This window comes from Aulonocara stuartgranti (genome assembly GCF_965226115.1).
Source record: "Aulonocara stuartgranti genome assembly, chromosome: 10".
NCBI classification, from domain to species: Eukaryota; Metazoa; Chordata; class Actinopteri; order Cichliformes; family Cichlidae; genus Aulonocara; species Aulonocara stuartgranti.
The window spans coordinates 26,933,966-26,960,099 of record NC_138946.1 but is presented as its reverse complement, the minus strand read 5'-3'; the positions used below and the strand labels follow the sequence as shown (position 1 = coordinate 26,960,099).

Genomic DNA, 26,134 nt, shown 5'->3' with positions numbered 1-26,134 from the left:
TTCGACCTTCGTTTAAAAAAAGAAAACAAAAAACAAACAAACGTGGCAATTAGTGTTTTAACCTACATACACAGTGGCAGCATGAAATAATACCATGTTTCATGTCAGATTATGGAGAAGCAGCTGCTTCACTGCAAGAAGCGTTTTGCACTGAGGCAGGGGTTACAGAGTTTTCTCTAGCAGGATCTCATTGAACCCCGTCACGTCGGTCTTCAGGTCCGGCTGCCTGTCAGCGTAGAGAAGCGGAGATCGCTGACAGTGCAGCTTTACGGATCCCTGTGCAGGAAACGAGAAAGAGAAGACCATCAGATGAACAAAATGAAAACGTTTCTGGAAGGTGTTTGTGTCCTCACCTTGGGCTGAGCCCTTATGGAGGCGAGTTCCTCCGTGTACTGGTTGGTCTTCACCTGGTACTCTCCCCTCCTGGATGGCAAGTTGAGGGAGGCGATGACAGACATCATCTTCTGGAAGCCTGTGGCTGTCAAAGACACAGTCATGGACGGTGCAGAGGCTAGAGCCAGGCCCATGGGCCACCCTTGCACCGTGACGGGCTCCGGGATGGTGGAGAGCTGTACTGAGCCCCGTTCCCTGATGACAGGAGTCAGTGCGGGTGTATCCTCCTCCACCAGGTCCTTTGCGTCATCAAGTTCTGCTTCAGCCAAGGATTTCAAGAGTAACTGCAAGAAGATGTAAAAAATAATAATAAAAGCAAAGTTATTTACAGATTAACACAATGAAAAAAAGCAGTAAAACTTAACACATGAGGATAAGCGTTCAAATATAATCTCACCCTCCACTTCCTCCAGGTGCTCTGGATGACTCCAGCTGCTCTGTTCCATCTCCGGACACGATTCCTGACTAGCCAAGACCGCACCGCTGCAGGCAGTTTAAAACAAGTTACTTATTCTAAAGGTTTGTTTCTCTTGCAGAACAAGAACCATAAATAAATAAATAAATAAAGCACCAGTAATAATAGAACATGTGTATTGAACAGCTGAAGTAGTTATTTGTGATAGGCTCTGTCGTTAAAGGGATAAACAGCCTGAATACAGAGTGTGCAGACACCGGCAGCTGGTCACCGTGGGCCCGGCCGTCAGGTCAAAGCCTGCAGAGAACCTGCGGGAACAGGGCCACACTTTGCATTACTTCACAGGCGCATTATGAGTTCACCTGCTTGGATCAAAGTAGCAGACTGGCGGTGGGTGTGTCGTCTGCCCCGCTGGTACCGTAGCCAACAGCACTGAATGGTAAAGGCGCAGTGAGACAGGATCTTCTTCCTCTGATCTTCCAGTAAATCTAACTGTGAGACGAGTCAGACAGGTCAGTGTGCTCAAAAAGAAAAAGAAAACTGGAACATTTATACCACTAACTAGACTGCATAGCAAACAAACAAAATGCAACAAAAAAAAAAAAGAAGAAGCTGAAGGAATTCTAAAAATAAATAAGCTTGTTTGTTTGTAATGAAACACACAGATTTTAAATGACTGACCATCACTTGTGTGAGAAAAACTTTAGTCCTCCCACAATGCACCAATGTACTGTGCTCTTCACTCGGACAGCGGTGTTTCAACGCCACACTGAGGATCTTCTCCACATGTCGCTGAGGACAAGTGTCAGCTTCCAAATCTAACACTGAAGGCAAGCACAAGTTAGATTAAGTGATCCACTAAAGATATAGTAATGTTCACAGTTGTGCAGCACTCAGACTGTGAGACTGAGGTTTATCACACAGTAACAGCGTGTGAGGTTAAAAAGTGTAACGGGTGAAGAACAGCAAGGGAGCAAACACATCTGAATCAACAGCACAGCTTCCATAGCCGCTGTGCTGTGAATTCAACACCAATTTTTTAATCTTTTAACATGCACACGGAGAGGAACACAGAGGAGATATGAACTTTTATAATAATACACAGCATGTTGCAGCATTCAGGTTGTGCATGCACGTGCTAAGAAGTTACAGACTTGACAGCAGCTCTGTAAGTCTGTTTAGGCATTTGTCCAACTGATGAATCACTAAGGCGAGCCTGCTTGCTTACTGGAAGCACATTGCTCAGCGGTTAGTACTGCTGCCTCACAGCAGGAGGCTCCTGGGTTCGAAAGCATTTCTTTAAACACTCTGATCCACCTTTGGATCAGTCTGTCAAAATCCAGCTATTAACGCGACCCAGTAAGATCTAAGGAACATTAATGTCTAGATCAGGTGTTATGTCATCCACAGGTGGTTCTTTTGACCTTAATAAATCCTTGCAGTCTCACACAGCATGCAGAAATAAAAAGAAAGCACTGTGCACATTTACATAATTACACACTTTACATTTTATCACAATATTTATGATGTGGGCTGTAAAAGAATGTCACTAAAACAAGTACAATTAATATTCAAGATCACTAAAATCCATCTAACGTCAACTCCATGTTCACACTGGACAAAAAGTTGGGAGATTTCCCAAACCATTTTTGACCATCATCCTTATACTTTACTAACTACAAAAAAAAGACAAAAAAAAAAAAGACAGCTGAACACAGCAGTGAAGCTAAGTGTCAGTTGATACATAATAACTGAGAAAAAAAATGCAGGAACATGCAAGGCAAGCTCCAACAGTCATGCATGCATTTACCTGGAAAGGTTGCAAATTTTGTTTGTTATTTTGTTTTTAATGCACCAAGTTAAAAAAGTTCCCAAGGAGAGTAGAGTACTGAGGATCATGAGAGGGTAAGAGGGCTACTGAAGGAAAAGCAGAATAAACCAGCAGACCTAAAGAGAGGAGATAAAATCACTATTTTCCCCAAACACGAAACATGCGAAACTGACCAGAAATGGATTCAACCACAAGCTGTACTCACCAACACTGTGACCCCCCAACTTTATGTGTTTAGCGATCAGTGCGTAACGTTGCAGGAAGCTTTGGAAAGGAATCCTGTGCACCAAAAGTCAAGACGTCAACCAAAATCCAGCAGAAATTAAATGGTACATTAGGCTGATATTCCAATAAAGTTTCACCTTATTGGAAATCCAGCAGCACTAATATGGATGGTCTCCACAATCCCGCAGGCCTCTAGCTGAATGATAACCTGAAAACAAACAGCAAGGATCAAGTGAAACCTTTGCCTTTTGTTCAAACATGTCAGTGTTGTCTTTGTGGTGTTAAAACACAGATTATTAAACATGGGAGTAGACTGTCTACCTCCTCCTTTTTGAAAGTCAGTGGCTTGCACTCAGGGTTTGGCTTGATGCAGCGAGTGTAGTGAGGAGTTGTGAAGTGGAGGATTTTCATCAGGGTCTCCAGTGAGTTCTACAATGAGATATTAGCAATTACCAGTGCCAGCACTAAAGCCTCCAAACTATAAAAGAGGTTGTGACTAGCTTATATTGCCCTGATTATGAAGGCTAGAGCTGGATCCTACCTTGAACTTGGAGACCACAGTGGTTTTACCAGGCCCTTTTTTAATCTGACTCTCAGTTTCATTGTCTTTGAAGATCTGGTGAAGAAGCTGGTTGTTGGACTTTTGAAGCAGGCTAATTAGCTCTGGTGGCACTGGGTCCTTAAAATAAATACATAAATAAATGAAAATCAGTATCTAAGCAGAAGTGCAGTAAAGGAATACATATTCAGCTTATTTCTGACACAGCTGAAAGCTTTTCTCACCTTGTTTTTCTCCGCCATGCCTTCTATCTGATAGCCAACTTTGCCGGCGTAGTGGGCCACAGTGAAGTGCGGCACCTTGCTGAACTTGTCCCAGCTGATGTTAGCATTGTCACACAGCTCCTTCTCCAGACGAACTCGGAACGTTTTTGCATCCGAGGCTCGATTTAGACGACTCTCCTACAATATGTAAAAACACAAAACAAAACATGGTAAGATAAATTTGCACATGTTAACACTTCCTTACACAACTATGCAGACTGATTTCTTGTGTTTTTAGGATTCAGAAAAACTGTTTTCAGGAGTTTAGGTGATTATCAAAACGAGTCGCACTTCTTTTGATTTTACCCCCATACTGCCTTTCAGTGAAGACCAACCGAAAGGTTATTTAGAATGCAAAATCAAGCTAATGATTGAAGGTCTGATTTTGGTGGCTTTTTACATTCTCCTTTTTAAAAAAAAAAAATTTTTAATTTATTTGTTTATTTATTTTGGAAATTCCATTTGTGTTTTGTGGTGTCTGTCAGAGAAATAAAACCACAACAAAGGCCTCACATTTACAGACATCAAAGACATTAACAAGAAAGTGCCCCAGTAACATCGCCAAAAATCAGACAGCTATGTGCAAGTGACACATCTATCATACATATCACCTGGAATTATTCAGGTAAGCTACAAGGTATAAAAGACCTCTGGTCATGAAATGTCCACAAAGGTGGTATTCTGATGGTAGTAAATTGTATTCACTTTGCTTATCTGGCACATTTACTACTAGGACATTTAAGAATAAAAGTAGACAAGAGAAGAAATGGTGTAAAATTAAACCCAGCTTGGTAAAATGTTGGAATTTTGTTTTTTTCTGCTTTTTTTTTTTGAGTCTGCACGATATTTCCTTCTGTTTGTTTCTTAATGGCCAGCATACCTCATTAAGAAGAGAGAACACACTGATGGGGCTTCCCTCTAAAAGATCGAGGCAACTTTGATTGTCTTGGTATTTGACAAAGGACCACTGCAAACCCTCTGACACATACTCCTCCTGGAAAAAGTAGTGATTAAAAAAAAGAAAGAAAATTCACATACAAGACATTTTAATCTTTTTTCAATCGCTAGAGCTTTTGTGAAAAGTGAAGAACCCCCTGAAAGCCCAAGGTCAGAGGAGTACACTGCAAAAGAAGTTCAACATAGCCAGGCTTTCTTTGCATTAGCTGGTTTGACCCTTAGCAAATGCTCCCTATGAGTGCCACCTACTGTAGTGAAAGGCATTATCAGATGATGGTGATAAAAATCTATGTAGAACATACAAATTTAATAGTAAAATGAAATACTGACATTAATGCTGCAGGAAAAACAATCTGATGATCTAGCTGCTGTTCATGTCTAATATAGCAGTTCTGAAACTTTTCTCGAGATGCATTTAAACATCTTATTATCCCATAGCCTAATAAAGGAGATGTTGAAATCGCTTTAGTTTGTTGACAGATTAAATCTGAAATCTGCTTGAGCACTCAAAATAGCAGCCCACTGAGAAATCTGAACAGATTACCTTCAGAGAAACAAAACTACCTGCTGAGCTCTGAGATAATGAGCCACAAAGTGCTGCTGGAGTTTCTCATTGGCGTAGTTGATGCACAGCTGCTCCAGGTTATTGGTCTGAAAACATTCAAAGCCGTACACATCTAGGACTCCTGAAGATTACAGAGGAGTTCTGTGAGCTTGGCTATAGAGCTGGAAATTCATGTTCAGCACTATCTGAGAAAGTAATGCTTTTACCTATGAAGTTGCACCACGTTGATTTATCAGCACATATGCTGTTGTTGATGAATGTAACCAGCCATTCAAATAACCTGGTGGGAAAAGTCACACACTTATTTTCAAGCATGGAGATGCTATAATGATTGTAAACAGACAATATTCATGTTTACTGTAAACAGAAAACGGCATGACGGTTTAACATTTAAGTCTTTGACGACAGCAGAGTTTCCACAAACATGTTCCCACATCATCATCCATTCTAGCAACAGTTTTTTTGCACTCTGAGAAGTTGTTGATGGTCAAATGGAGATTCTTACTGGGCGTAAATGACTTTGGCTAGACAGTCTCTCCTCACACTGCACTCTGCCTGAGAGCACGGCTTGAGCACGCTTTGCTTCCCCGCCTTCAGAGTTCTTACTCTTAAACATGTTTGAAGCTCCTCAGCAGGAACACACAGCAGCTCAGCAGCCCTCTGCAAGAAGTCTAAAGGCAGGAGACAGGTGTGGTGATGTCATAGAACTTATTACTCAATCCAACAAAAAACATGGAAATGTAACTACCATATATACCTAATCATTCATTATCTGGAAATGTTTTATAACAAATGTCAAAAGCAAAACAATATCCAGTACCTTTAGATTTTGCATCAAGGTGACAAGGTTGTGATTCATCTGCTGAAGAGGAGAAGCTGACATTTCCCAACTGGAGAATTCCTGCTAATATCTGTAACGTGTTACAACAACAGAGAGAGGGAAGAAAAGAAAAAACACTGCACATAAACCACTGAAAGTTAAAGAGCTGAGATAACATGCTATCCCCACTCACCACCCACGAGACCCCACGCCCAATGTCCTACAGCAGATTTAGCCAGACTGACTCAGTGGACTGGCTTAAAAACTTTCTAATGGTCCAAAGGTTAACCTGATAGGAAGTATCAGAAACTCAGATTTTGCTTTAGAATCTCCATCTGTAGACAAGCACTTCTTAATTATAGTACAGCAAGATTATATGACTGACGTGGCTAAGGGGTGCAAACCCCAGACCACCCTCTGAGAAGCACTTATACTTACATTATAGTGGGCTCTAAGTAAGGAAGTGTTTATTAAAAATGCATCACATAATACTTGTCAACAACTTTTACTCTGAGGTAGAAGATCTAACAGCACTTGTTACTTGAATAATGCATTTTGGTCTGTGGCCTTCATTGAGAGCTACATTACAAACTGCACTTTAAATAACATTTTAAAATGTCCAGTACATCTACCCACCAATCCAATCAACAGTGTGAATGCAAAGAATGCAGAGTAGAGGATATCCTTTCTTACCCTAAATATTTCTCCTTGCCTTTCTGCATTGATGCCCAGATGAACCATTGCTTCCACTGTCTCATGGAAACAATCCTCTATAAAAATTTAAAAAAAATTTTTTTTTATATTATATAGCTGTTACCAAAAAAAACAAAAATGACCTGGGTCTAAAAATGAAATTAAATGTAAAAATGAGTGTAGACATGTTGCTTAATACACATAAAAAAAGGACACCAACCTTCAATTGTTTTCTCGGAATTTGGCAGCCAAACAAAACTTTGGTCATGTGACATCTTCCACTCTTTCCGCTGCTCATCTGTGGCCCCTTTCATCATCTGAAACATTAAATCGCTCGCTGTTCATGTATGTTAATACTGAAAAGAATTACTACATATCTGGAGTAAAACATCTCTGAGCTGTAGCGCAGCTCTGTTCGCTCGCCTGGTAGAAGATGTGGAAGTTTCTTTCATTAGCTGGTTGGCAGGCCACCCTGGTCTTCTCCAGTAAATATGTCTGTACAGACGCCCCAACTAAAAGTTGACACCTTTAAATAAAAACGACACATTGACCGCAAATCTGGGAAAGTAAGAGAGAACACTATTCAGACGATGCCACCTCAAGTAATGTTTGTAAATACCTGTCCAGCTGTAGCTGAATGTATTTTCCAAAACGACTGCTGTTGTTGTTCCGGAGCGTGCAGGCATTGCCTAAACGAAACATATGCTAATGATGATGAGCGACCGTTTATGGGATTCAGTTTTCACATTAACAGAAACACCTCTGTTTCTCTTACCAAAAGCTTCCATTACAGGGTTGGAGTCCAGCACTCTCCTCTCGATCCTCTCCACTGTGTCCTGACTCTTCACCACCGAGACGGACGCCACTGTGGCATAGTACTTCATCAAGCAGCGAGATGTCCACGTCTACAAAGAAACAAATCATTAAGAGACAAGCAGAGTTTTTTTAAGCATATATTAAAATGTGACAAAAAAGCAACTTTGGGCATGGTGGAAAGAGAATCTAAAAATAATTTTAAAACAATAGTAATAAAAATCTGTGATAGGAAAGAATGCATGAGATGTTTATGCCAGTCAAACTACTGCAGATACCGGCATACAACTTTCTGTGGGATGGTGAATTTGGGTTGTCTAGACTATAGCATGTATGATGAACTGCAGTAAACAAGGAGCAATATTTTGGGGGCATTAATAAAAACAGACAGATGTCAGATTACTAAGAGCCAGATCTAATAAACAGGGTAAAAACTGTGTCATGTTGCAGTAGCAAAAAATGTGCTGATGGGAGTGAAAAGTTCTGTGGGTGACCTAACAATATGCTAAGCTGCCACTCGGTTATTGATGATGTTACTTTGACACAATTTTTCTATTCTCCAGGCTGTGTGAGGCTGTGGGTGGGGAATTCCAGGCCTAAAGGGCTGGTGTCCTTCAGGTTTTAGATATCACCCTGGGTCAACAAACTTGAATCAAATGATTAGTTGCCAGGCCTCTGGAAAACTTCCAAGACATGTTGAGGAGGTAATTTAGCCATTTAAATCAGCTATGTTGGATCAAGGACACATCTAAAACCTGCAGGACACCGGCCCCTGAGACCTGGAGTTCCCCCACCCCTGCTCTAAAGTAAGTTCAGTTCACTAAAACTCCACTCTGCCACATTAAAATATCTGGATTACTCTATAGCAGAAATATGTGTTACACAGTTATAGGACAGACTTCTACCAGTCTGTGGTAGCAAGTGCCATTGTCTGCTAGCAGGATAGGATCAGTCACAGAGAGGCCAACAGGATCAACAAACTGATTCACAAGGCTGGAAGCATTGTTGGGCAGAATCTGAAGGTGTTTGAGTCAGTGAGGGATAAGAGAACAAACTAATCTGCATCACGGACAATTAATCACACACTACTGAGGCAGCAGAGTTCCTTTTCCCTCAGACCAATTCAGCCTCACTGCCATACAGAATGCTTCAGCATGTCATTTCTGCCGTTTCCTGTGAAACTGTGCCATAACTCTTCTTTCTTTTCCTTCCATGACAGGTGAACACATCGGTCAGGCATGAGACTACACACACATATTTCTGCATCACACATTGTTGCAGCAGTTTCTTAGATTTAAAGTGTACATATTTATGAATGCTATTTGCACTACTCTATTGAACAATTTCAGTCTCACTTTTTATTCTTCTCCAACTTAAACACATTTTTATTTTGTTTTTGTTGTTGTGTATATAAAAATGATTTGCCCTCCCACAGTATGCGCCTGTGGCTCTTTCACCTTTACTATGTTGTTTATTTATTGTAGACTGTACCGTTTTTCTTCTTTATCCTGCCACTGTAACACAATGATTTCCCTTGTGGGATCTATAAAGGATTTTTTTATTTTGTCTTAATGACAAACTCTTTCCAATAATCTTTGTCCCCTCATTCCAAAAACCACATATATGTGATTCATTGAAATATTCTCCTCCCAGAATTTTGTGCTCTGAAAACGAAACTCTTACACTCATTTGGAATAAGGTTCTTGTGTCTACATCTTTCAGTCTCAAAACTAACACTGCACCTCTTTAGTAAATCCCGACAGCAGCTTTTAAAACATCAAAAGAGGGTTTTGCCACTAAATCTGGCTCTTAGTGTCTAATCAGGTTAGTCCATATACAGTAAACTGGCTCATACTCCCACTTGAGCAGCCAACTTTTTATGATACTGTTTAACCCAGTTTTCAAAAAACTTGCTAAGCTAAGTAAAATATAAATAAAAACAAATGTCTCTTTCCAGTAAGATTTGACTGGACAGTTTTCCATTTCACCTCAGTCCTTCTTAAACAAGCTGGTGTCATTGCTCAATATTATTTACATAACATTACAGGTTTTTTCACTGTACAATCTTAATTGGTATTTGTGGAAGCAACAATGAACAGTGCTCACTTTTAGAAGTGTATGCAGTGATTTTCACCACACAACCGTGTCTGTTTTTAATTCAGGTTTTAATACCCGAGGGCCTGAATAGGATGGCTTTGACACTGATTTTTATAGTTGCCCCTTGCATTGTGATTTCACTCAATTTTATGATGAGAAACATCATTCTGAACTCAAAGTTTTCTTCAGAAAGACTTAGCCTCTTTGGGGTGCTTTCAATATTTTAAAATACCAGTTATGTTAATAATCGGTTACCAGCTGATCTAATTTAACATTCAATATTTTTTGGCATCACACCACATTTACAGATGGTCATTGCCCTTGTCCCAACATGCTGCAGATATCAAATTCAAATGAGCATATCATTTGCACAAAACAATAACATTTGCCATTTTTAACATATGACAGCTTGTCATCGTACTATTTTCAGTTAACTATCGTCTATTAATGATTTGCAATTCAAATCATGCAAAGTGCTTCTGTTTTGGACAAACCGTTGCAAAAAGTAACAAGTAAGCTGACATTCTGGTTCATTATTCAGTTAGCTTGCACTTTAAGCTTAATGCTGCATGTGTCTGGTTTACCTTTCCAGCACCACTCTCACCACTGACCACCAAGGACTGGTTCACCGGCTCCAGCTGGCCCCGAACATTCCTGTAGGCTTCTTCTGCCACAATAAAGATATGCGGCTTGAACTCCTGCAGGCAAAAATGTCCAGATTTATTAAATGGATGGTCATACTTACTGCATGCAGAGCACCCAATAGCTTAAAGACCTCCCAGATGTTAATAAAAGCAGTACTTTTGAGTTTCACTGAGTAGGTCTGCATCATTGGATGGTTTGAAACACTCACTGATGGCACCACTATTCATCTTCTCCCATTATAGCACAAATCTACAGAAATATACATCTACATATGATAGCCAAATAAAATAAAAAACAAATGGGAGCTGCTTGAAATACCTGGGGCTGATGAGCATAATGATACTCCTTCATCACATCCAGAGAGTAGAGGTCTGGAATGGGCTGGAAGGGGTTAAGAGCCACCAAGGTGCAGCCAGCATGGGTGTAAAACACCTTCATGCTGTACCTGACCTGCAGGCATTTCAGCACTGTCAGGGAAAGAACAAATACTATCAGACATTAAGTGGGAAAATTTGCATTGTTACAAATGTTTACAGATGCACCTACACAATGTTTTAAAAATAATAATCTGTACTGTAATGTAGTTTCCTCAAGGTTTTTTTGACATATGATCTACAAAATAGATCAGTATGACTACACTTATATATCAAAACTTAGATAAAAAGAATGAAAATGTAAGTAAAGGTGTAATGAAAAGGCTAAAGGTATAACACTGCATCAGCAGTCATTCACACATTAACATTTTATCAACCATGCAGATTTTATCTTGATGTGGACAAATAATACACTGCCAGCACTGCAGATCAAGATTAAGTTGCCATACAGTGGAAAACACTGCCTAAACTCAAGCTTAGTTAAATCATTTAAATAGGTCAACCAGCAGGCACAAGCATGCCCTATTACGTCATTGTATTTACATTATCAAGTGATTTAAAAGATAGAGACATTAGAGATGGATACCTGTCGCTGGGGTCACTGGGTTGACTTTGGTGAGGTCATCGTAAGTGTAAAGTTGGTCTTCATCAATGAGGAAGGCCTGAATTTCTCCCTCCAGTGAATCATTAAGGGACCGCTGAGGAGGATGGACTTTCTGAATTAATGCCTTCACCTATTACTTAACATCTCAAGTTAAGTAAATGCCAAAGGTATGTAAAATGGTTAGTCATTACCACATACGGAGTAAAGTGAAAGATAATAAACAAAATAAGGGAAAACACTTATTTTATCTATGAATATGGTTCAATTTTAAAGAACTAAAGGAAGCTAGTGATATTAAATATATTATTATTCAATTAAATCATACAATCACATCCCCTAGACAACTAGGTCTCCACTTTATCTTGCCATTAACTCAAGGCATGGGCCTGCAGGCTGTCTGACTGCTGTCAACAGTCTGAGGTGTGTACAGACAGCTTTAATCCAACAGCAGGTAGCCTACATACCATCATTCTGCAAGGCTACTTTTAAACCACGTAAATAATTGCATTAATTTAATGCCCATTACTAGACGACTAATTCCCTGGACACATTGACTCATAGCAGGTAGCCTACATGAAATCGCTGTTAGAGCAATGTTTGTCTTATTAAGCTAGTTAACCTATAAATATAATTACAAACATAACATATAGGAAGACAAAGTGATTTTTCTAGTTTTCCATTACCTGTGAGAACCTCCAGACCTTGGCTGTCGCGCTCATGCCAAACGCCATTCAATAATTTGCCAATTTAGCGAATGATGTTTATATACATTACATACTTGCAACCTAGCAACTACCTCCATGTAAAGCATAGTGTACAAACAACGAGCCACTGACCGGCCCAGGGCATCGCACTCTGAAATATACTTAAACACGTTCAAAAATGGCCCAAAACACGTCTATTTGACCATCTCGAGTCACGTTCCCTGGTGCTACCATACTTTTGCGTTATTAATGTCAACAACAAAAATGCGCAGCTATTCTTCCATAAGTGTAGCTTCGTTTATTTCTTACACTGCATGCACTATTTTCATCTTCATCATCATCATAAACGCTGCATAACGGAAATGTTATTGAGTCTCAGGTATTTGTGTATTAATAAAATACTCCAAAGAGAGTCCAAATTAGATCCAACCAATCAAAAATTGAGGACAGGTACAGCCTCGTTAATGTTCTCCCAGTCAAGTTACCTTTAATCATATTATTTATTTATTTATTTATTTTATTTAATTTACAAACCAAAAAGGCAAATGTCGTAAACAGAAAAACTGTGGACAGGTCATACTCATGCTCCAACTCACCGTTGCTCCTCCATTTCTATATCCTTCTCTAACGTCCCGTCGGTCGTCCACAGAGCTCATTGATTGACCGCTGCCCTCGTGTCTCTCTTAAAAGTAAGCCGAAACTCTACTTTGACAAAAAGCGTTGCTTTGTACTGATTAAGTTGGTCTTTTATTCTAATTCTCAGACCTAAAACTTATTTCCATTACTGTAAAAAAAAATTCCTTAAGGACAACCTTCGGCGAGCCTGCTGTCCCGCTTGTCTGTCTGACCGCCTTGCCCCCGAACTCCCAAACCACGCATTTATTCCCGCCCTCTTCCTGTTGATTCACGGACCCAGATGTACCTGTGATCCAGCACCGGCTGGGATTTCTATGAGGGACATGTTTCCCTAAAACTGGGACATTTATGACCTAGCAAGATTAACTTTTTAATGACCAGCTAATTCGATGTTATAATTGTTATAATAGTTTTCTTGTTACGTCCTCCAATATGCTTCCACATTAAGGGCCCAATAAATTACTTATTTGATTTCGATGATGCTAAGCCTCTTTGGTGGTGAAATCTAAAATCTTACAAATAGTAAGTAAATACCTTTTTTCAGTCGTTTAATTCAACATGCACAAAAAATATTTGCGCCGTTATCATTGGAAGTTGACAGAAATCCGAGTTCCCCTGAATGCGTCAAGAGAACCAATACGGAAATGAGCGAAGGCATTCTCTGTAGGTGCAGACATCATGGTTGGGTTAGTCTCCTGGCTTTCAGCAGTTGTAATTAGAAATGCTGTAAAACCGGTATATCTGTAAGCTATTTCCAGTCCGCAACAGACAAACCTTGGGTAAGTTCTTATAAACTGTAAATAATCTTTGTAGCGTGTAAAGGACGTAGAGCAGGCGAGAGAAATGAATTCCTATCCTGCACTGAGTAAGCACTGGTGAAATTATGTTTGCAAGTTCAAATTGAAATTCATATCCAGCTGATGATCTAGGTACGTTGTTTTTCCCAGTACTTCGTTAAAAGTCAGTGTCTACTAATAAAGGCTGCTTCGCCTGTATGTCGCCTGTATTTTCGCCTGTAAAGCTTTTATTCAGAAAGTCTATCCTTGTCCCAGCAAAATCAACACATGATGGTTTAATCTTCCACTGTCTGTGTTGCGTATTCAATGATTTTACCAGTAATTTTCTTTCAGCGTCTAAAATAATGAATTTAAATGTGTGCAGGCCATGGCTCAGAGGGAACTGAAGGAGGCATTTGTCAGCAATCTCAATGGGACCAGCCTGGAGGAGGTGGCCCTGGGCTCGTTCCTCTCCCCAGTGTGTGTTGTCAACAGAGGGCTCTTTTTGATACTTTACTATCAAGCCAAAGGGAACCTGCCACTACCACACCCTCTGTTTTCTCACCTGCTTCTAGACTTCTGTGCTCTCATTGTACCCCTCGTCCTGTCGTGCACTGTTCTGAGCAGCGTTCTCCACCAGGTCGCCGTGAGCCTGACCTTTTTTTCTGCTTGTGTGTTCTGCTACATCTGCTGTGGGTGCCCGAAGAACACTGTCAGCGCCTTTCTGCAGAGTCACGTTGAATTCAATCAGGTTCCCTTTGTGACTCTCTTCAGGGTGTTTGTAAATGTGAAAACAGCCATCAGCATTCTGGCCGTAGACTTCAGTGTCTTCCCAAGACGATATGCTAAAACGGAGACCTATGGCACAGGGGTTATGGACTTTGGAGTTGGAGCGTTTATCTTCGCAAATGCCCTGGTGTGCCCTGAAGCACGGAGGAGGAACATCTCAGGGTCCAAAATGAGTCATGTTGCAAAGCAGCTCCTGTCTGTCTGGCCCCTGGTTGCTCTTGGCATGGGGAGGCTAGTGAGTGTCAAAATGACCAGCTACCACGAGCACGTGACAGAATACGGCGTCCAATGGAATTTCTTCTTCACACTAGCCATCGTCAGAGTTATGGCCTCTGTGCTTTTAGTTGTTTTACCAACCAGTCTGCTGTGGATCTTTGCCCTTCTGATCAGCGGATTTTATCAGTTCACTCTGGAGACTTCAGGGCTCAAAGCTTTTATCATCCACAATACTGACAGAGAAAAGGACTTTCTGCACGCTAACAAAGAGGGCCTGTTCTCTATATTTGGCTATGTGGCCATCTACCTTTCAGGAGTTCAAATTGGACTTTATGTGATGCAGCCACGAGCCAATGTTAGAGTGTGGCTCAGAACACTTGTTAGCCTCTTGTTGGGAAGTTTCGCCCTGTATGCTGCTTTGCACACATGTCAGACGCTTGTGGAACCAGTCTCTCGCCGCTTGGCCAATTTCCCTTTCTACCTCTGGAGTGTCGCACAGTCCTTGTTTTTCCTGTCCTGCCTCGGTTTAGTTGATATCATTCTGTTGTTCTCTAAAAGAGCATCCGGCTGTCACTTTGTACCTTCGTCATGGAATTTGTACAAAAAGCACTACGATGGTGACAAAAAGAGCGGTGAAATAGGGAGACTGTGCCTCATTCAAGCTGTCAGCAGGAATCAGCTTCTGTTTTTCTTGCTTGCCAATGTCATGACAGGATTGACCAACTCAGTTGTGGACACGATTAATTGTAGCACTTTTTTTTCACTGTGTATTTTGCTGCTGTACATGTTCATAAATTGTTTTGTGATATATGTATTACATTTCTATGGAATTACAGTCAAATTCTGGTAATTCTGTGCACTGAAAAGGATTTGTGTTATTTTAAAGGTTGTTTAAATGTCTGTTACTGCTCGAGTGACAGACGTTGAAAGTCCAGACAACTGACATTTAAAAGATTACATGCTGAAAATAATCTTGTGCAGAATATTTTATGCAAATATCTTTTTATATGTATATGGGTGAATAAATGAGGACATGAACTACGATATTCAATGAGGCTCAGTTATTTTGCATTTGTATGCATTTTTCTAAAATGTAATCTGTTGCTGCTAGTTTCTGCATTCCACTCACAGTGAGTGACATTAAACTGAAGATGAAGAAGGACTTTGTTACAGTTATGCGCATACATATTATGCATTCAGGTTAAAAAAAATTATTTTAGTTGAATACCACAGTAAAATAATGATTTAAACACTCGCTTAACAAGTAAAAAATTTCCAGTTCAGTCCTGGGATTGGACAAAAAAAATCCTTTGAGGGTTGTTTCAGGAAGGGCCTCTGGCATAAAAATATGTCAACCCAAATATGCGGAGCTACCTGCTGTTATCACCCCTACATCTTGGAAATACAGGAGCAGCTAAAAGTAGTACCACAGCATGACTTCAGGTGCAGACTTTCTTCTTTAAGTTCAAGGAACAGGATATCAGCAGCAGACAAAATGGTGAATGATCGCAGTATCATTTCCATGAAAAAGATGAAACCCTGTACAACATGAAACCACTCATCATCATTATCCAAGTCTATCATAAAGAAAATACTTAATGAGAGAAAATGGACTTCAACACAAGATGCAAACTATTGATCAGGCACAAAATAGAAGGGTTAAATAGAAAATAATGGACAATTAAATGAAGAAATTGCATTGTTTAGACACATAAAACTAAGATCAAAATGTAGTAGAATGATGGGAAGAAAAAAAGTGTCATGAAGGCTTGGAATATGACATTGATCACAATCTGTAAAATAAAGATGCACATGCAGACAGTAAGGCCATGGCAAACATCTTTGAATTATGTCCATAATTTGCAACTTCCAAAGGACTCCTGATAAATTATTAAACTAATAATTTGTCACTATATTGATTTGACCAGTTATTTTCTCAGACCCTACAAGAAGGGGATTGTGAAGAAAAAATGCTTGCATTTCCCAATTGTTTCATTAAATATTTTTATTTGGCCCCTTGAATAAAGCTCAACTCCATCACAATTGTTTCACTGTCAAATCTGACTGTTAAAATGAGCTAAAATTATAGCCTAACCCTCAATGTAACATGCAGCTATTAAGCACCTGTTTCTTTTTCTCACAGTAATGTTCTACTCAAATCTCAGTGGTTATTCTAGTTTATACAACGAAATATGACAATAAAATCTACGCTTTGTTTAATCATTTTAAAATTATGCACTTTGTGCATTATCACCAGTCTATTCCCACCACCATCCTCACAAACGTATGAGCATTATCATCGGCTCTAGAAACATGAAACAGTTTATTCTAAAGAATCCAGTAAATTACAATGAATGAATTTATTTAAGTTTAGTTTTATGTCTGAATTGCCACGAACTATAATATGATATACTATACTCTATGATACACTAAGATTATGATTTGTTTCAATCTACACTTACAATGTGAACGTGAATCGGCTTTTTCCTGCCAACATAGCGCCCTCTGTAGGCCGCACGCTTTAAGACGTCAGCGCCTACGTGAGCAGGGCAAAGGTGAAATCAGTAATGAAGATTCCGCCACCGTAGCAGCTTCTCTCACTGTCGCAGTTGTTTATTTCTTTAAGGAGTCTTTCAGGAGAGGGTAAGTAAAATCAATAGTTAGTTGTAGTCGTGCGCCTTTATCTGCCAAGATAATAAAAATCAATCGTGTAAGTGTTGGTAAAAAAAAACAACGGACGAAAGTGTCGGACGCTAAGTAGCCAGTCACCCAGCTGAACTTTATATTAGCCGTATTCAAGCTTGCTAATGTTAGCTTTGTAGAATTCGCGACGCTGACGATCAGCAAACGGATAAGTTAACCAAGTTTACTCGCATCGACAGGGCGTAGGGAAACTAAAGCAACACTGTAACATATAAAGTATGTGTTAAGCTGTCATACACTCCGTTATGAGGAGAACATCGCGTCCTGAATACGCCGACTGGCTTCCTCACTTTCTAAAAGCGCTTTGGGAAATGAAATTAGCCAACATGCTAATGATAACTTGCTACTCGCCGGTTACTGGTTTATCCTGCTCAGCGATAAAAATGCCAGCGCTAATAAACACGTCTTAATGACTGGAATTATTTTGGTCCAAACTTGTGCAAATGAATATAACGACATTAAACGCAATTCAGCTCTCGTCATCTGTTGAAGCTCTCGTTTACCAGGTTGTTTTGCTAACTTAGCAGGATAAGTCTAGGGTCGGTACAAATCTGTATCCAAGTTTCTATATCTGCATTTGCACCATTACACATGTAGTTAAATTCAGCAAATGGCTGATAATTAGCACCCTTTGCACCTGGTGATTTGTCAGATCGCTTGATCGTGTTGTTGGCCGATAGTAACCTGCACCAGATTAGCATTAGCTCGTTGTAGCCTGTGTTCAAATTGATCAGGGGGTTTGCTGTGTGTAATTGCAGGTAGAACTGGAAGTCATGGCACGCCTAGTAGCAATCTGCAGGGAGGGGGAAGAGGAATACCCATTTCTGGCAAGACAGATCCCCCTGTATATCGATGAAACACTCACGGTGAGAAAGCTGTTTGTTTTGTCTTTTGGTATAGCCACAGTAAAAAAAAAAAAAAAAATGTTAATGAAGCTAGCATGTGACTGCTGTACCGTTAAAGTGTCAAAGCAAAGAGACAGTTTTGCCTGTGATTATGCTCATTTGATATACATTAAAATGTAACACAGGAATACAGTTAAGCCTTACAGTTACCTTGTGTCTCTCATCAGATGGTAATGGAGTTTTCTGACAGTGTAATGGATGTTGATAGTCACGAAATAAACACTTCACACTTGAAACAGTTTTCTGAGGTGAGTTTTGTTCTACTCCTTTCTTCTAAAATTAAAAAAAAAAATCCTATTACCTACACAAGCTTAGCTTAAAAGAGGTAGCTTGCCCTCTGTTATTTGCTAACAGTGGTGATTCTTTGGCTCACAGTATCACTCCAAGTTGAACCAGCAGGACTTGAATATTGCTCTGATGGTGGCATCAAGAGAGGTGTACAGTGCACTAGCTCAGCTGGTTCCATGCGTGGGCTGCAGACGAAGTGTGGAGCGTCTCTTCTCACATCTAGTGGAATCGGGGAACCCAGCCCTGGAGCCCCTCACTGTGAAACCCACAGGCATGCTCTCTGTCACCAAGACATGTTTGGCAGATGTGAAGAAACTCTACACGCTCTTCTATGTCCATGGGTAAGCTGGAGAGAAAAATACAGTGCTTTATTACAGGTCAGAGTGCTAATCAATATAAATTTTTAACTCTTATATGTACACGCAAGGCTTTCAGGTTTCTAACAAGCAGTGACAGTAGCTACTGCCACTCTACCAGTTTAGTGTCAGAGATGATAGTAGTGTACTTACTGTTTTATTTAAAGTCGTTATAATTTTTACATTTTTTATTTTATTCAAATTTTTTTTAACAGGGCAAAATTGAATGACGTGATTGACGCTATTCCGAAAAGTAAAAAGAACAAACGCTGCCAGTTACACTCCTTAGACACACACAAGCCGAAACCTCTGGGGTGAGTAATGCTCCTACTTTTATCTTGTGCTCATTAACATGTTCGTTCAGATGTTGTTTTTCACAAAATGAAAGAATTAAGAGAATTGTGACAGAAGACAAAACACGGTTTTCATCTGTGTTTACATGATCAGGTATTCAGGTAAACTTGTTGAAAATGGCCTGTGTACACATTAGGAATGGGATTTGATAAGAATTTAGCAATTCCAATTCAATTATCGATATCCGTTATTGATTTCTTTCTTATCAATTCTCCTATTGATTCTCATTGGGTTCTCTTTGGCTCCGTTTTGAGAGTAACCACCAAGCAGCAACACTCATGCGAATTAATTGAATGCTGTGGGTCAAATGTTTGTACATGTTTGTTGAGGTCTTCACGCTGTTTATTGTGATCAGTGTTGGAGTTGCACAGTGCAAGAGGTAAAATGAGAGGGTTCTGTAGCAATGAGATGAGGCGCGAAAGTACACAATTTTGTTTTGCTTTTTATATGCTGTATGAAAAATCTTCAGCACTGTTTAGCATGATGCACATTTTCACATGTTTGCCTCTGCAGGCCTCTGCAGACTCAAGCCACCATTCCACATATTACACACAACACTTTTCTTGAAAATAATGCAGTTACTAGCTTAGCTTTAGCATGCAGTCTGTGCAGATGCTTGCAAAAGAACCGAAGTTTTGTTAGCAGCATAATGTGGTTGTTTCTGTCCTGGATGCAGTTTTCCACTTTACCATTTATCTCGTTCTTTTGTGCAAATGAAAAAAATGTCCATATTCACACTCTAAACTACGTTGCTGTTTTCCTCCTCTGACACACTAACTGAAATCGGCTGATTGTAGTGCTTCAGGTTTCATTAGTAACCCTAAACCTTTGCGTGACAGTAAGGCTGCTCAATTAATCGAATTTTAATCACGATTACGATCTGGGCTTTCAACGATCATTAAAAATGACTGAGCCGATTATTAGCCCCCCCCCTCGTGCTTTACTCTCGCGCTGCTCCGTGTGGCAAATCGAGCGCACCTCTCTGCATTTCGAACAGCATCACAACAATTAAGAGGACCCGAGGAAAGCTCGGAAAGCTAAGCCGAAGTTATTTGGAGAGGAGAGTGACTGCCGTTGGTTGAAAAGAGAGGTAAAAAAAAAAAAAAACTTCAGTGGTGTGGAAACATTATGGGTTCGCGGAGTCAGACGTGATCCAAGTCTGACTCCGCGAACCCGAAGTAGACATAGTGTGTAAACTTTGCTACGGTGTCGTAGCTGCACCACAGAGCAACACTGCAAAGTTCACTAAACATAATGTTTACATTTTTCATTAATTTTTTATATTGCAAACATTTGCACTGTTATCAGTATTTGCACACTATTTTATATTTTTTTTTAAAGTCATTATTCAATACATTGTTATTGTTAACCCTTTAAATCCCTGTAGAACCGGAACCGCATAAGCTAGCGCAATAATTTGTTTTGCATATGAAACCGGAGGAGTTGTACTTACATCTGATGCCATCAGCTTGTCCTCGGCCACGGTTTCCTTCCACATATAGCTTTGCAAAAATTGCATAAAAAGCGTTTGCAGGAACAAAAACATAATATTCCAGAAACACACTTTGCCGATCCGATCAGCTGTTCATAACACTTCCCACATTGAAAAAGATGTCAACACGAACTATCAAATGTCCGCCATTTCCTGACAGACACCGGAAGTGACGTCATTTTCGCGGAAAATGTAGTTTTTTACTTGTAGGCCTTAAAAGCCTATACTGGTGTTTTTTATAAGTCATGTTTGACTTTTCTGAATAGTTTCTGGGATGCTTAGAACTCGAATTGCACAGCTGGAAATAGTTTATTTTGATGCACATGCGGTTTTCTTTGCAAATTTGCATCATAGGATTGTTTTTTGTTTTTCCTGCAGTATATAAAAATTGCTGTATCTCCAAAATAAAACTATGAAGACACTCAAAATAAATTTCCTGTTGTTGTAAACTATTTTTTGCAACTTTTTTGTATTTAAAGTTTTGAGGAATAAGCCTCTTAAATTTCCCCAAGTAGAAATATATGTAAAAAAAAAAAAAAACGATTTTCAATTTTTTTGTAGTTTATTGCACTTTTTTGCAATTAATGTAATTAATTACTAATTACTGACTTAATGCATACATATTATTAAAATATGGGCTATAACCGTTGTATTGATGTATAGCAACTTGAAATGCTCCCAAAAATGGCACTACAGCATGTAAAAATATAATATAAGCTCTGGTGGACTTGGTTCTATGGTAGGTCTTAAAGGGTTAAATAAATATCGTCAAATAATCGAGATCTCAATTTCAGTGAAAATAATCGTGATTATCATTTTTGCCATAATCGAGCAGCCCTACGTGACAGTATAAGTGTATATACATTGCATATACCATTGCATATGTTGTGGCTTTGCTGAAAAAGGAAACTGATGAGTTCAGTGTTCTTTACCAGCAAACTAGTTAGCAACACTTCATGTTACTGTGCTACTTGTGCTGCAAGTAGTGAAACAGAGTCAGAGCTGCTATTCTGGACATGCTGCATGACGCTTTTTCTAAATAAAGCTAACATGTTCTTTCGAAGAAGAAAAAGTATATAAACAAACGAGTGGCATTATTGATATATTTGTGGTAGACAAATATTCAGTGTTGTGTCAGTTGTGCTCTGCTAGGAAAAAAATATGCCTGTAAGCCATGCTCTACCACAGTCATGCATTTAAGACATTTACACCCAGTCTTGTTGATCAAAGTGTTTGAAACTCCTGGTTACACCCATATCTTTCATTCAGTTGTGTTGTGTTGGCATTGAAGAGCTTGAAGGTGGTCGTTGCGTTTGGTCAGTAAGTTGTTGAAAGCAAAACAGGCTAACTTATGCCAATCCCTCTAAAGCTGATAATAATGCTGTTGTGTGAATCAAGGTATTAGCATGTCAGTCTGTAAGCCCCTCTGCTTGATATTCACAGCAGTATAGCATTTTTCATAATATGTATACTGGCAATAGAAATCAACATAGAAGAGCATTTAGAAGCTAAAGAGCTAGAGATTTCCCTTTTACAAAGCTCACTAAAGAGAGGTAAAATAACTGGCCTCAGATGACTCCTAATGATGATAATGATAACACGTCTGTGTAAATATCCAAAGTGTTATAACGTGTTATTTAAAATGACATGTCAGTATTGGATAGACTTTATCTCCACTGTTTCCAAAAAATCAGTTTCTGCAGGTTTAGAAGCTGATAACTGTTCACTGGAATGACATTGGTGTAATAATTGTATGTTACAGGGGAAGCTGGATGGATGTGTGGGAGCTGATGTCTCAGGAGTGCAGAGATGAGGTGGTACTGATTGACAGTGCCTGTCTTCTTGAGACGCTGGAGACATACTTGCATAAACACAGGTAATCTTTACCTATCTTAACTTTTATTTGTAAAATGTTCTTTTTTTAGTTGTTAAAAGGAAACTAATGGTGTGTTCCTTTTTTTTTTTTTTTTGTCCTCAGGTTTTGCACAGACTGTAAAAATAAAGTGCTGAGGGCATATAACATCTTGGTTGGGGAGGTGGACTGCAATAAAGAGAAGGGGTACTGTGCTGCGCTGTATGAGGGACTGTGCTGTTGCCCCCATGAACGGCACATCCACGTCTGCTGTGAAACCGACTTTATCGCTCATCTCCTTGGCAGGGCAGAGCCCGAGTTCTCAGGAGGATACGAGTAAGTCGGGCTCAAATTTTCATTTTGAGTAATTTTCTACCTTTTGATAATTTCTGATTTCAGTTGATTGTTATTTATTAACTTTTTCCTTAAGACGCAGAGAGAGACATGCAAAAACCATTGACATTGCACAAGAGGAAGTCCTGACCTGTCTGGGTATTCATCTCTATGAGCGGCTCCACAGGATCTGGCAGAAACTCCGAGCCGAGGAGCAGACCTGGCAGATATTGTTCCATTTGGGAATTGATGCACTACGTAAAGGTTTTGAGGTACATATGGCTACGTGTTTATCAGATGATAAATGCACTGTGGCTGTTGCAACTCTAAGGTAATGTCCCTTTCACTACATGCATAGATGGCAGTGGAGAAGATGCAGGGCATCAGCCGTTTGGAGCAGTTTGTCGAGGAGCTGTCTGAGGAGGAGAGAGCCAAAGAGCTGAAGCAGGAGAAAAAGAGGCAAAAGCGAAAAAATCGACGCAAAAACAAGTGCGGATTTGATACATCTGAACAGGAGGGAGAGGACAAGGAGAAGAATCTTGATGAGGTAATCATGATCTAATAATCTGGCTTTCCTTTTTTATTTATCTTTGTTGTTCTGCAACTACATCTCTCTTTGCCTCACTCCCAGGGTTCTCTTGAGTCTGTGGAGAGCAGTTGCAAGGTCTGTGGTAGCCACGATGAGGAGGATGAAGCCGGCTGTGATGAGACCGTCGCCACCAATAGGAGCACTTCCTGTTGTTGCCCAGACAACACCAAACAAGGTAAAACAAATGTACACAGACATTAGTCCTGTATTTTTAAGGAGGGTTTTGGATAAGTAACACGGGTCTTAGCTTAAAGCTGGAAAACAAATGTTCTCATCCATTTTTCCAGATTTGTCAGCACACAGCAATGGAAGTGACTGCGGCTACTCCTCAAGTATGGAAGGCAGCGAAACGGGATCGCGAGAAGGCTCTGACATCGCCTGCTCCGAGGGAATCTGCAACCACGATGAAGCAGGTCTGTTTTGAGAAGAACAAAGATTCAATTTAGGATATTGTTCATATTTTTGCCTCACGGTTCTTTATCTTCTGAAGGAGATGACCCAAACCTTCATCACTGTGCTGAAGACAAGGAGGATGGAATGGACAGCTGTGTTGATTGCTGGCCACACTCTGAGGAAAATGCACAGTGCAAGAGTAAAAAGAAAAAAAGGAAGGGCAAGGGGTTCTGTAGCAATGAGGTAAGGCGAGAAAGTACACAGTTTTGTTTTTATATGCTGTATGCAAAATCTTTAGCACTGTTTACCCACTAACATGATGCACATTTTCACAGGCTCATAAGGGTGAAGGTTTCATGCCAGATGGGAACACAACAGGCCACAGTCCGCCTTCAACGCACACATGTCGAACCAAAGAAATCTTTTCCACCTTATGTGGCGATACATTTGCCAGTATTGCTCTACGGTTACCGTGGACTGTACATCAGAAAAACCTCAGCCTTCACATGAGGCCTGCAATGGCAAATATAAGTCTTGTAGAACTTCTGGTAAGTGAGAAATATGTTAACTGTAGAGATGTAGTAACTACTACCCAGGAATGTCCCCAATACCTTTTTGAGCTTTGGAGACTGGATGGTAAAAACGTACAGTCAGATAGTATGGTGTGAATAAATTATACACAACTGCTATGCTACAGTTGCTCAGAGCAGCACAATCTCTCTCACCCAGTTCACAAACTCTGACTGCTGCTGCTCTACTCACTCCAATCTACATAGAGCCTCTGATGAATGATCTCCTAGGTGCAGATGCAAAGTTTGCAACACTAACATGAACTGCAGCTTTATTATGAGTGTTGTGAGTGAGGAGACTGTCAAGAAGATGAGCCTAGACACTTTATATTCCTACAAAGATTATAGGCAGCCTGTATTTCAGATGAGCTTCAGCCAGCAAGCTTGTATCTGGATTTATTGCTGCCTGACAAAATCGTCACACATGATTGATGTGATTTCACACTGATTTCAGGTATATTTGCATAAGTTTAAAACGGAATACTGGCACAATAAATGATTATCAGTATGAATATAAAGGATTCAAGCATGGCCCAGTTAAACCTCAGCACACCTACCTTAAAAACTGGCTGGGAAGCTGGCTTGTTTTCTGCATTAAGCTACATATCAGGTTTTTAAAATTAGAATTAATACAATATTTCTGGACACAGTCCTTCTTGAAGCACATCTTACCACTTGGCCACTATGTCTGCAGCAGCCCCACATAGTTATTCAGGCATTTATTTTTAAGCTCCTGCAAGAGATGCATAACTTTAATTTCCACAAGTCACCAGGATGTAAAAGTTGCATCTACAGAACATACTTTTTCCTCAAAATAGTGGCTTATACTTGTATATCAAACACTTGCAGTACCACTCATGTAATTATAGCATTCACAGCATTACAGCTTTGTATGTGGCTCACTATCAATGTCTTGCAAATTTATCTGACGGATATGATTAACTAAGAAAAATAAGTTCACTTACTTACATCTTAAATGACGGTGAGATGCATCTTCAAGCACCCAGTTAAAATGCTTTGTACGTTTCTCAGCTCTTGATTAGCTCTTTTGGTTACAAAAAACATCTTTACTTGTAGTCTGCCTACAGAAATTCAGAAGGTTACGTCTCTGTTCTGGCTCTCACGTTCTCTATTCTGCTCGTGTTCTTAAAACAGGAGGACTCAGAAGTGACTTCCGACGAAGAGAATTGTCTCACGCAGGATGAAATTCAGGCGTTTCTAGAAAGAAACCAGTCTTTCTACAACAACCGCCACCAGTACCGACAGCTCCTGAAAGAGAAATTCACAAACTACTGCCGTGCCACTGAGCGGAGTAAGCCGGTCTGTGGAAAGTGGTTTGCCACAACTAGTGTCAACTAACTGCACTAATAAATCTCCCTACTGGGGGAGGGGAAAAAAACACTCACGACCACTGCTGCAACATTGTTAGAAAGATTTCTTGGAGTACCTTTTGTGTCTTGTTCAGTCACTTCTCCTTTATAGTAAATGTGATTCTTATCTTCTCTTTGTCATCTCTTTTTCTCTCTTTTGCACACCAACACACGTCTCATTTCTTGGACACTTCTTACCTGTAGTTCTCTTTGACCAAGCCTAGCTATTTGTTGGTCTTCTCTGGGGGAAATCGGGGTAAGCACAGTGGAATCAATAATCAAGCTTTGCAAGCTGTGATGGTAGGGATAAAGTTTAGGAATCTTGTTTTATGTTTGGGTTTTGTTGGGGGTTATTCTTTCTTTTTTTTCTACTTTGTTTCTCTTTGGTGACACTTTAGTGTAGTGATAAAAGTTGTACCTTTAAATGTGTACAGAAATTCTAAATATGAAATTTTACAGAGAATAAACATCCATTTTTAAAAATGATTTGGGTGTGACATCAAAGCGCAATGTGCAGACTTTACTAAATAAAGATTATTTATTAATATGCAGTAT

At 39.8% G+C, this 26,134-nt stretch overlaps 3 protein-coding genes across 3 annotated transcripts; 2 read left to right on the top strand and 1 right to left on the bottom strand.

Moving 5' to 3' along the window:
• Positions 1-43: 43 nt before the first annotated feature.
• myo19 (myosin XIX) lies at positions 44-13,168 on the bottom strand. The gene is made up of 24 exons (XM_082547913.1): positions 12,555-13,168; positions 11,237-11,348; positions 10,595-10,743; positions 10,216-10,329; positions 7,497-7,626; positions 7,341-7,410; positions 7,145-7,247; positions 6,942-7,038; positions 6,722-6,798; positions 6,029-6,119; positions 5,714-5,879; positions 5,415-5,488; positions 5,208-5,329; positions 4,567-4,680; positions 3,648-3,824; positions 3,406-3,543; positions 3,186-3,293; positions 3,002-3,072; positions 2,845-2,918; positions 1,490-1,632; positions 1,171-1,300; positions 791-876; positions 354-677; positions 44-276 (listed from the first exon to the last, which is right to left on the bottom strand). The coding sequence occupies exons 1-24, from the start codon at positions 12,612-12,614 to the stop codon at positions 163-165; spliced, it is 2,844 nt and encodes a 947-aa protein (XP_082404039.1). The 5' UTR covers positions 12,615-13,168; the 3' UTR covers positions 44-162.
• Positions 13,169-13,186: 18 nt separating this feature from the next.
• pigw (phosphatidylinositol glycan anchor biosynthesis, class W) lies at positions 13,187-15,401 on the top strand. Its single transcript, XM_082547914.1, has 2 exons — positions 13,187-13,373; positions 13,756-15,401. Exon 2 carries the CDS (start codon positions 13,759-13,761, stop codon positions 15,223-15,225), a length of 1,467 nt encoding a protein of 488 aa, XP_082404040.1. The 5' UTR covers positions 13,187-13,373; positions 13,756-13,758; the 3' UTR covers positions 15,226-15,401.
• A 1,490-nt stretch (positions 15,402-16,891) lies between these two features.
• ggnbp2 (gametogenetin binding protein 2) lies at positions 16,892-26,133 on the top strand. The gene is made up of 14 exons (XM_082549374.1): positions 16,892-17,018; positions 17,837-17,944; positions 18,151-18,231; positions 18,359-18,612; positions 18,843-18,941; positions 22,236-22,349; positions 22,452-22,661; positions 22,756-22,930; positions 23,017-23,205; positions 23,290-23,422; positions 23,535-23,660; positions 23,738-23,883; positions 23,976-24,188; positions 25,365-26,133. Exons 2-14 carry the CDS (start codon positions 17,852-17,854, stop codon positions 25,566-25,568), a joined length of 2,037 nt encoding a protein of 678 aa, XP_082405500.1. The 5' UTR covers positions 16,892-17,018; positions 17,837-17,851; the 3' UTR covers positions 25,569-26,133.
• The last annotated feature ends 1 nt before the right edge of the window (position 26,134 follows it).

What these genes read in the sequence shown, in the direction of transcription:
- pigw (XM_082547914.1), top strand. Translation starts at nt 13,759, where the DNA reads ATGGCTCAGAGGGAACTGAAGGAGGCATTTGTCAGCAATCTCAATGGG.
- ggnbp2 (XM_082549374.1), top strand. Translation starts at nt 17,852, where the DNA reads ATGGCACGCCTAGTAGCAATCTGCAGGGAGGGGGAAGAGGAATACCCA. An exon ending in ACATACTTGCATAAACACAG is followed by an intron (nt 22,350 to 22,451) that starts GTAATCTTTACC and finishes TTTTGTCCTCAG; the next exon opens with GTTTTGCACAGACTGTAAAA. An exon ending in AGGAGAAGAATCTTGATGAG is followed by an intron (nt 23,206 to 23,289) that starts GTAATCATGATC and finishes CCTCACTCCCAG; the next exon opens with GGTTCTCTTGAGTCTGTGGA.
- myo19 (XM_082547913.1), bottom strand. Translation starts at nt 12,614, where the DNA reads ATGAGCTCTGTGGACGACCGACGGGACGTTAGAGAAGGATATAGAAAT. An exon ending in TGACTTTCAAAAAGGAGGAG is followed by an intron (nt 3,073 to 3,185) that starts GTAGACAGTCTA and finishes GTTTGTTTTCAG; the next exon opens with GTTATCATTCAGCTAGAGGC. An exon ending in TTTTTCTCACACAAGTGATG is followed by an intron (nt 1,301 to 1,489) that starts GTCAGTCATTTA and finishes CTCGTCTCACAG; the next exon opens with TTAGATTTACTGGAAGATCA.